This window comes from Eucalyptus grandis, chromosome 2 (genome assembly GCF_016545825.1).
Source record: "Eucalyptus grandis isolate ANBG69807.140 chromosome 2, ASM1654582v1, whole genome shotgun sequence".
Taxonomy (NCBI): Eukaryota; Viridiplantae; Streptophyta; class Magnoliopsida; order Myrtales; family Myrtaceae; genus Eucalyptus; species Eucalyptus grandis.
In genome coordinates, this window is record NC_052613.1 from 25,692,076 (window position 1) to 25,703,406 (window position 11,331).

At 35.7% G+C, this 11,331-nt stretch overlaps 1 protein-coding gene across 1 annotated transcript; it reads right to left on the minus strand.

The window, feature by feature from the left end:
- Window positions 1-7,270: 7,270 nt before the first annotated feature.
- On the minus strand, window positions 7,271-8,887 carry LOC108955936 (putative receptor-like protein kinase At3g47110). Its single transcript, XM_039306891.1, has one exon. The coding sequence runs from the start codon at window positions 8,885-8,887 to the stop codon at window positions 7,271-7,273; it is 1,617 nt and encodes a 538-aa protein (XP_039162825.1).
- Window positions 8,888-11,331: the final 2,444 nt, after the last annotated feature.

Sequence of the window (11,331 nt, forward strand, 5' to 3'; positions counted from 1 at the left end):
TTGCTAATGGTCATCGGCAAATATCCTCTAGAATACAACAAAGTCTCAAATGAGAATATTACATCAGCAATTCTAGTATATCTCTAGGGTCTCTCTAATCAAACAATTGAAAAGATGGTTATAGTTTTAGAAAGAAGACTCGAAAATGATTTCATACTTGTTTATCTAAAAACTGACACACACACACACACACACATATATATATATAAATTGGTTTTAAACAATATAAGCGACTTTTCATGAAAGGTTGCAAAGTGAACAAAGATGTTCTTTCCAAAAAAGTTGCAAAATAAACAAACGCAACCTTTCGGGAAATGTTGCAAACTGAATGAGTATTATTTCCGAAATTGTTTTGAAAAGACACATACAAAAATTTGGAATAATAAAAATAATAATATATATTTTTAATAAATAAAATTTAATTTTCATAATTTCCAAAAATACATAATAAACAAGAAACAACATTTGAACTAATAAAAATTAATAAGATAACCGTATGAAATAAAATAAACATAATGGGATTAGTGCTAGTTAAACCGCGGGGGCACAAGCACTAAGTGTGCAAATAATTAGGCGATCGCGCAAGCACTAAATAGCATGATTATTCACGCACCTACACCCGGGTATAGTGAGATCTAGCCCACACCTAATTTTTTTCTTTAAACACATTAAAGAATGTTTACGCTTATTAATTGGCCCATCTCCTCCCAACTTTCCAATGTGGGACAAGTAAAAACACACTTAGTTTGTTTTACAAACAAACTTCCAACAATCCCCACTTTGTTTGTAAAACAAAGATTTCAAAGTATAAAAAATTAGGAAAAGAAAAAGAAAAGCATACAGCCTAAAACCAACCAAAAGCGGAATGTTCATCTCCCACACTTATAATCCAACTAGCATTGGTGTATCATTTTAATACAACCAGATAATTATTATAGGACAATCCTAAATGTTAGTTCTCTTAAGATAACCAAAAAATTCTGGTAATAGCCCTTTAATATTCTATACTTGGATTACTAGTATACCTACTCAACTTGCATATTGAATAAGTAATATCAGTTTAGTACAATACACTCGCATACATTAAAGACCCTCTAGCACTCGCATATTCAAGTTGTGCTACCGCTCTATTAGTATTATAATTCAATTTAATACTGGAATCAAATGGAGTAGTTATTTCCTTGAAACCAAGATGTTGAAATTTATTTAATAATTTCTCAACATAATTACATTGGCTTAAAGAGTAACCCCCACTATGTTTCTTAACTTTAATACCTAAGATAGTATCTACTTCACCCAAATATTTCATTTTAAACATCGAAGTTAGACATGTTTCTTAACTTTAATACCTAAGATAGTATCTACTTCACCCAAATCTTTCATTTTAAACATGGAAGTTAGATTCTTCTTAATCTCAATAATTCCAGTCATGTTCGTTCCAAGATAAACATATCATCAACATATAAGCACACTAAGACCTTATAGTCTTTAGCGAATCTAGAGTACATACATTTATCAGCATTATTGTGGATGAAACCATTAGATAATATAACTGAATCAAATTTTTCATACCACTACTTAGGAGCTTGCCTAAGCTCGTAAAGAGACTTAATCAATTTACATACTTTGTTTTCATTTTCAGGAAGAATGAAACCCTCTAGTTGTTCCATATAAATTTTCTTATTTAAGTTTCCATTCGAAAAAGCAGTCTTGACATTTATTTGATGAATACAAAAATTATTAAATAGAAGATAGAGCAGAAAGAATTTGAATAGAAATTATATGTGCAACAGGAGCATACATATCAAAATAATTTATTCCTCCATTTTGTCTATATCCCTTTACCACTAGTCTAGCCTTAAAATCTTAGATAGAACCATCAAAATGAGATTTTATTCTAGAAATCCATTTACACCCAATGGGCTTGGATCTTTTGGTAAATCTACTAATATTGTTGGACATATTGAGTCTATTTCATCAAAGCTTTTAGGTCGTCTTCTAAATTTAATACTTAATGATATTTATTTATAACACTATTATCTTTGTCTCATTCAAAAAAAAAAACATGAATAATAAAATCAGGATTTAAGTCTTTTAGTTTCCTAGCTCTAGTGCTTCTCCTAGGCTCAATCATATCTTTAGAATCATTCATTTTTTTCTCTTGAGAATCTACTTGAGTTTCTACTAATTTTAAATTATTTTCAATAATTTCAGAACTCGTAGAGTATTTATTCTCAAAGAATTTAACGTTTCTCGATTCTATAATGACATTGGACTTTAAGTCAAGAAGTCTATAAGCTTTACTTTTTTTGGCATATCCAATGAAAACACTTTTGATAGCTCTAGGTCTAAGTTTTGTTCTCTTGGGATTTGGTACTCAGTAGTATGCCAAACACCCCCACACTTTAAAGTATGACAAATTTAATTTTCTACATTTCCATTCTTCATAAGGGGTCCTGTCATTTTTCTTAGAAGGTATTTTATTGATGTAGTAAGCAATGCTTCTTCCTCAAGATTAATTGGTAGCTTTGAATTTAAAAGTATATGATTAACCATTCTCCAAGAGATCGATTTTTTCTTTCAGCCAAACCATTTTATTGTGGAGTACATGGTGCTGAAACTTGATAAATAATACCATGTTCTTCACAAAATGAAAATAATTCATTTAAAAATTATTCTTCATCTCTATCTGAATGTAGAATTTTGATATTCCTTTCTAATTTTTCTACTTCAGCCTTATATTTCTTAAACATAGTAAATACTTCATCATTCGATCTCATGAGATAAACATATAAAAACCTATTGCAATCATACACAAAGGTACTAAAATATCTTTTATCATCACGTGTTAGCATGCCATTGAATTCACATATATCACTATGAACCAAATCCAATAAATTTGAATTTCTTTAAACACCGGGAAATGGTTTTTTTAGTAAATTTAGACTTAACACATACTTCACACTTATCAAATTTGCCATTGAAATTTATCAAGTCTAACTTCTTCATATTCTTAAATAACGAATATTTATATGTGCCGACCTACTATGTCATAAAAATGAAAACTCAACAATATAAGCAAAATTTGCAATATTATTATTGATACTCAATTGATACATGCCATCATTGGTATAATCCTTACCTACAAACAGTCCATTTTTCGACAAGATAACCTTATCGGATTCAAACAAAACCGAGAACCCCCTCTTTCAAAGTAAATCAATAGAAACAATGTTCTTCCTAATTTCGGGTATAAATAACAAATTAAGAAGAGTAATCTTTTTTCAGAAGTGAAGTCTATCCCACCGTGCCTTTTCTAGCAACCTTTGCAAGAGTATTATTCGCCATTAGGATCTCTTGAATATTTGAATCGATAGTCTCTTCAAATTGATTGAACATGTATTTGTCCCTACACACATGGACTATTGCTTCTGAATTTAACCACCAACCAAATTGGACAGTAGTAGAGTTGATTTTAGAAACCACAGCCATCGCATCATTAATTTCATAAATTTTCATGTTCGAAAACATGGTTGAAATCATGGCCACATAATTTTCTTCAACCAAATTCGCATCTGCCTTCACTATTGGAATGTTCTTGTCCTTTGATATACTCTTGCAATGAATGCCATCCTTGGCATAGTGTCCCTGTTTGTCACAAACAAAACAACAACCCATTTTTTCTTTTTTTGTGTTTTCTTAAATTTATGCATGTTCTTTACTTTGAAGTTCTGGCCGATTTTTCTGCATTCACCTTGGAATAATATAAAATAGAATTATCACATAAACATAACTCTTCTTCAATACGAAGATGTTTTTGTATTTGCTCCAAGGTGATGTCTTCTTATTTGTGCATTAGCCTTTTTTCCTAGTCTTTCTAACTCGGAGACAATTTTGCAATAATTGCTCCGACTTGAAAAGCTTATGGAATATCAGTCTTAAGGTTGTGAATTTTATTCACTAGCACTTGTAACTCATGGACTTGTTCCAACAAGAGTTTGGTATCAATTGACTTGAAATCAAAATACTTTGCGATTAGATATTTATTAGTACCTTGCTCCTCCGTTTTGTACTTGAATTATAGTGTGTTCCAAATTTCTCTAGCCGACTTCATTTCGGTGAATAAGTTGTACAATAGATCGGACAGTGTATTCAAAATGTGTCAACGACAAAACAATTTGTCCTTAGCACATTTCTTCTTCTCCTTGTTAACCCTTTCAACAGCTTCCGCACTTGGCTGTCCTCCTTCGGTTCTAGGCTTCGAATCTTTTATAGACGCCAAGTTAGGATCCAGTATGCAAGAAATCTTCAGGGCAGTGAGTAGGATCATCATCTTGTCCCTCCAACAAGCAAAGTTGTTCCCATCGAATTAGTTCAGTTTCATCATGTCTTGATTCATCACTTTGATTGTCTCCAACTCCATTGTTAAACGAAATAAATCCTTAAAATTGTTGGAAAATATGGCTTCAAATCAATAACGCAATCAAATCGGACTTTGAGGTGTAATATCACTTTTTTAAGGAGTTATTTGCCAAACAATGTTGCTAATGGTCACCGACAAATATCCTCTAGGATATAACAAAATCTTAAATGAGAATACTATATAGTAATTCTAGTATATCTCCAAGGTCTCTCTAGAAAAGCAATTGAAAGGATGACTATAATTTTGGAAAGAAGACTTGAAAATGATCTCTTACTCGTTTATCCAAAAAATGAAACGTGCGCGTGCGCACATAAATTGTTTTTAAAAAATATATGCGACCTTTCACGGAAAGTCGCAAAGTGAACAAAGATATTATTTTGGAAGAAGTTGCAAAATAAACAAATGCAACCCTTTAGGAAATGTTGCAAACTAAACAAGTATCATTTCCAAAGGTTATCTTGAAAAGACACATAAAAATTTGGAATAACAAAAATAATAAAAATATTTTTTAAATAAATAAACTTTCGAATTTTCATAATTTCCAAAAATACTTAATAAACAAAAAATGACCTTTGAACTAATAAAGGTTAATAAGATAACCATATGAAATAAAATTAAAATAAAAGGTTAGGGCTAATTAAACCGCGGGCACACAAGCGCTAAGCACACTTAATAATCTCGCCAAAATCGCACAATCATTCGTGCATCCGTACATGGGTATGGTGGGGTTTTAACTCACACTTAAGCTTATGCTCACACTTATAAACTGGCCCATCTCCTCCCAACTTTCCAATGTGGGACAAGTAAAAGTGCACTTAGTTTGTTTTACAAACAAACTTTCAACAAGACTAGGTAACCGGTTCAACATCTTTTTGCCAATAATGGAATAACTCTTCACAAGAAGCATATATGGTTGTTGCTTAACCTATGGTGCAATCTTCTTCACTTCAAGATGAATATTTACGAGAAAATAATCATGTTAATCTAGAAGATGCAACTTCATGAAGATTCTAGCTAAATTCTGGGTTGCGCACTTGGTTCTCTTTCCAAAAATTCTTTGACAAAAGACGAGACGACACAAACAAAAAAAAAAAAACTTGTTGTTAGGACATGTTTTGTATTGGGATGACATCAATAATGGACCAGTAGCTTGGCAAGGTTTCCAACTTAAAATTACTTCAGCTCGTGGACTTTTTCCCCCCACTCAAAACAAAGTGGCATTGCCATGCCTGCTAGAAATAATACAATGCTTGGAGGATTCATATTTCAGCCGTCTAATACTCTTGTAATGGATGGCTAACTGTCCCAGGAGGACATGCTCGTCCGTATCAATGGATATTTTTCCAGATGTAGAATTGCGGTGATGACAATCCCTCCCCAAAAGATATGGCCCTCTTTGATTCTGATTTCATTCTTGCTCGAGCTTACAGATAGGTTTAGAAGAAAACTTGATGCCTTTGTAATTTAGAGTTGATCTTGAATATAGAGACATTAAACAGAAACAAGATTATGAATTCCATCACTCTGAAAACTTCATTACCATCTTCTCTAATTGACAAAAGAATTGAAATGCAGATTGTGGCATAGGCCACTCTAAAGATTGCTAATATGTAGCTAAAATTTGCTCAAGTAAGTTCCCCACAGACTATTGCCACGCCTTTGGTCGAGTCTCCCTCATCTTTGGACTCGAATGTTGAGGACAGTCGTTACTCTACTTGACAACATATTTTCCAAGGAACTGTTGATCTTGTCCTTGTCCCTTGTGATGTTCAAATCGTAGATGTCTTACAAAGGCTCATTTTCTGCTTGGTTTTCTAGTTTCCAAACTCTAGTTGATTTCCTTAAAACAACCTTGAGTTTGAGGGGAGATATTATGATGTTATCAGCATATTTAGAGATTTCATTGGATTGAGGCAATTATGTATTACAATTAATATGAATGAGAACAACGTGTGAAGACAACGGAAGTAATCTAATGAGAAAACTAATTACTTAGGCATACAATTAAAATTATATCGTCAAATTAATTTCATCAAATCTGACAAAAACTAAAAAAAAAAATGAACAATATTTCGATAATGATGGAGAAAGAGATGGAGATGGAGATAGAGTACTTATATATTGGTCTAATCCCAGGTTTCCTTCTTCTTTCAACCATCCATGTTTATATTGTTCAGATCTAAATTAATCCTAAGATAAAGTCTAGTCTAGGTGTTTGCATGCTAAACTTGCTTCAACCAAGCCTTTGCTTGGCTCCATACATAGCCTTGATCTTATGTAGTTCCTTGAGTGCTTCAGCCATGCCCATTCGATCCCGTGACAACTCCATTGAACATGCAACTCCAATCCCTAGGACGAAGGCAATGCAATCTCTAATCCTCTCAATGTCATTCTCGTTTTCTCCATTAAAAATGGCCGAGTCCACGATCTCCATCACTCGATTGGGCATATTCATCTTGACAAAGGTGTGGAGATTCAAATTGTCCTTGAAAGCCTCTTCCGTGGGTCTCCTCCCAGTGAACATTTCCAATAAAAGAATACCGTAGCTATACATGTCGCCTTGTGTCGACACCATGTCCCCCATGCCATACTCTAAAATTGTGTACATCAAGCGATATGCAATGAAAATCCAAATTTCATTTCAAGGACAACGCAATAAAACTTAGACAATTAATGAGAAAAACTTCTTACCAGGAGGGACATAGCCTACGGAACCCCTCACTGCCATTGAGTTGTTGTGGTTGTCAAAGTCTATGGCCTCTGTCGTTGCAACGGAGCTTATCTTCGCTAGCCCGAAATCCCCAACTCGCCCCATCATCTCGTTGTCTAGAAGGATGTTGCTTGGCTTCAAATCTCCATGTACAACCTGGGGTTGCAATCCTTGTGAAGATATTCAATCGCAGAAGCTATGTCAATGGCAATATCTAACCTTTGCATTAGTCCCAAATGTCCTGGTTTTCCATATTTATGTTCATGCTCGACATCTTCTTCTTTTCCTTGGTGTATCCAATTCTCTAAGCTCCCATTAGCCATGTATTCGTATAATAAAGCTTTGAAATCGTTGCCATGATAATCCATGCTTGAGCACACGTTCAATATCTTCACGAGATTTCGGTGTCTTATTGCCCCTAAGGTTCGACATTCTGAGATGAAACTCTTCGAAGCACCTATGTGGTCCAAGTTAAGCACCTTAACCGCCACACATCCACCTCCCTGTGTAGTTCCTTTATAGACAGTTCCATATCTCCCTTTTCCGATCACATTGTTCTTAGAGAATCCATTTGTGGCTCTAAAAAGCTCCCCATAAGAGACCCTCGATAATTGGTGTTCGAATGGCAATTCAGTTGAAGATGTAATCTTTTTCGACTTCTTTCTTTGATACCAAATGATAAATAGGCAAAGCCACAAAATGAAGCCAGACAAGATGGCTACCACTACAATGATTACTGTAACTTTTTTGGTCCAAAATGATTTAGAGGTATTTGATTTGCAAGAGGGAAGATTTAGTTCTGCAATACCTCCACATAGATTCCTATTTTCAAAGACGAACATTGCACTAGCATTGAGAAATACTCCTTGCTTCGGAACTTCTCCTTCAAACTTATTTAAAGATAGATTCAAGTAGTTTAGATCTGTAAGTTTAGCAAGAAAGCTCGGGATTTTACCAGATAAGTCGTTATGGGAAACATCCAACTCTTGTAAGCCCCGTAGTGTGCCTAAAGCCAGAGGAATTTCGCCATGAAAGGAATTGACTGCTAAGTTGAGCCTCTCCAATTGCAAGCACTTGCTGATATAGCTAGAAATTGGTCCTGTCAGCTTATTGTAAGACAAATCTAGTTCGACAAGATTGGCCAAGGACCCAACTTGAGATGGAAGAGATCCGCTCAACTGGTTATGTGACAAGCTGAAGATAATCGCAATGGTAGAAAGGCTAAGAACCTCCCCTGGGATTGAACCACTCAGATTATTGTTCGAAAGCTCAAGCTGGATTAGCTGCCTGCAGTTACCAAGACTATGTGGTATTTCCCCATAGAAGTCATTGACTGACAAGTTAAGGCAATTCAATGATGTCAAATTGCCGATCGATGATGGGATCTCTCCCGTTAGCATGTTAGTGCTTAAGAACAATTCGTGCATGTTATGGAGTGCTCCAATAGAAGAAGGAACATGGCCATCGAGAAAATTGTTTGCTAAGCCAAGAACAGACAAGTTGAAGAGATTGCCAATACCTAAAGGAATGGCTCCATAAATTGGGTTGGATGACATAGAAATTACTTGAATGCTCTTGGAAAGATTGCCGATGGAATCCGGCAACCGACCTTCAAGAAAATTGGAGTCCACCCAAATATGGTCTAGCCTCGAACAATTAGTCAATGAGGTAATGAAACTGAAGTCATCTTGCAACTGGTTAAAAGCAAGGAACATTCCTCTAAGAGCTTTTAGCCATCCAAGATTTGGGGGCATTGGTCCTTGCAAGCTGTTATAGTTAAAGTAGATGTACTGAAGGCCGAGGCATTCGATAAGGATGGAGGTATAATGCCAGTAAATAAATTGCTCCTAAGATCAAGATAAGTGAGATAAGGAAGACTATCACCGATATAAGGAGGAATGCTCCCCCTCAATTGATTGTCACCAGCATTGAAATAGAAAATGCTGGAGATGTTGAAGATTGCTAGAGGGATCTCGCTAGTGAGTTGGTTAATCGCCATTTGAACATACCACAAACCATGAAGCTTGGACAATGTCTTGGGAATCTCTCCTTGCAACCCATTTTCTTTGACGGAAAGAGTGTGAAGTTTGGAGAGATTTCCAATAGAATGAGGAATAGATCCTGTAAGACTGTTACTAGCCAAATCTAAAACTTGAAGCTTTGACAAGGAGCCGAGATCATCGGGAATTTTGCCCACAAGTTGGTTATCAATGAGATTCAAAATCTCAAGGTTTAAGCATTGAGAAATATTAGTGGGCATTTGTCTACTGAAATAGTTGTTACTAAGGATGAGACAACGAAGGTGAAATAAGTGGCCAATGCTTTGTGGAATTTCGCCACGAAAGCTATTATTCTGTAGAATGAGGCTTCTTAGGAAAGAGAGGTTTCCGACATGAGGTGATAGAAGACCGCCCAAACCTTTCGACATCAGGTCGAGTGACACGACCCTTTCGGGATGCCGTCCACCACATTTAACACCTTGCCACTCACAGTGATGAGAAGAGTCGTTCCATGAGCTCAGGACTCCGAGTGGATCCTCGTCCACATTATCTTTGAAGTAGATTAAAGCGAGCCGATCCGTTCGGTTGGTTTGCAACGCTGAACTCGTCCATAATGGGAGCTGGGCATAGAAAAACAGGAACATAATTGCCATATGCTTTTTCATCGTGATTGGATTTTGTGTCCTAACAAGTTACAAGTGAAGTCTCTTCCGGATTGAACTATATAAGAAATGAAGACCTTCAAAAGCATATGAATTTTCATTGATCGAGACACCTTTTCACACGGTGAAACCTGATCTAGTTGACTAAATTTGCGAGTTTAACCCAAACCAAAGGGCTAGACTTTGAAGTACTGCAGATTGGCCCAACCAAAGAAGGGGGCATACACGTATTGCAGATTCATTGAACCAAAGAAAGGGGCACACACGCACGTCAAAACACACACTTGTGTTCCTTCAGAGTCGCAGCCGCACAGCAAGATGGAGGATTTGACAGCTGCACAGTGACTTCTTGGAAAGCGGTGCTACGAAGAATGGAAATTAAGAACGGACTAGCTCCTTGATTTTCGGACGTGTTAAAGGGACTCCCCTTTGGTCGCGGGCAAAGCGTGTAATATATGCTGTGAGTTTTTTATGTGCAAAATGAGTTATTTATTAATACCTTGGGTTTGAGTTTAATATAGGCATGAAAAACACTTGAACATGTTGAGCCATTGTAGCTCCAATTATTCGATTAAAGTAGATGGTTGCTGCTGACACTTTCCATGAATATAGGAGCTAACACTTGAATTGAATTACGTAAACCTCTAGATTCTCTATTGTTCCTTATATATATTTTCAGTGATTTCACATTGACTTCATTACAAAATCCTGATTAGCTTCCACATTCGTTAATTTTAAAACAAGGTTTACTTCTCACCTTATATATTGTCACTCCATGGGTCCTAAACCATCGGTTTTCAATATTATAGGTGTGAATTACTCTTTGAAAAATGGTCAATTGTGAACCCATCCCAACAAACCAACCTATCGCACCCTTCTGGCAATGTGGGTTCATGTTCATGAGGTAGACTGAAGACAACCCAAAACAATTGCTACTCATAGATGTAGGCTGCTTTAACTGGTTCATTGCCTGATTTCATCAGATCAACCTGCCATACCGAAGAAGGGGAAAAACATTGATCCCATCTCATCAAGGAGAAGTAACAATCAAACGGAAAATACAAACCATATACAGATGTTGAGAGAAAAGATAAAGGCCACAAGAAGAACTTCCACCAAAAGAACATTTATACGAGATAAAGCTGCCAATAAAGGAATGTTATAGACACATACTTCTGTTTCAATGCGCTCTCTATTGATTTTAGCTGCAAGTGCATCTTTTGCATCATTGGATGCAAAGATGACCTCTGAAATGAACTCAAGATTATGAACATGGAGGCACAAAGATGACCAGACAATAGATAAAGTAGCAGAAAGCTCCTTTTTGATCTCACAAAAATTTTGTACAAATTAAAGAAAAATGAGCATCCATATTACATAGCAGAAGAATGAAAAAATAAAAAGAAAGCTTCTTTGTAGGATAAGCTGCGAAAACGCAAGGTTTACAATGCTCATCTAAAAATAAAATCATTAAGCATTCCCAATTCAGGGACAGTGAGGATGCAAGAGGATCCAAACATGAAGTATGGCAAAAGT

Excerpts from the sequence above, each read along its gene's own strand:
- LOC108955936 (XM_039306891.1), bottom strand. The coding sequence starts at position 8,887 with ATGCCCCCAAATCTTGGATGGCTAAAAGCTCTTAGAGGAATGTTCCTT.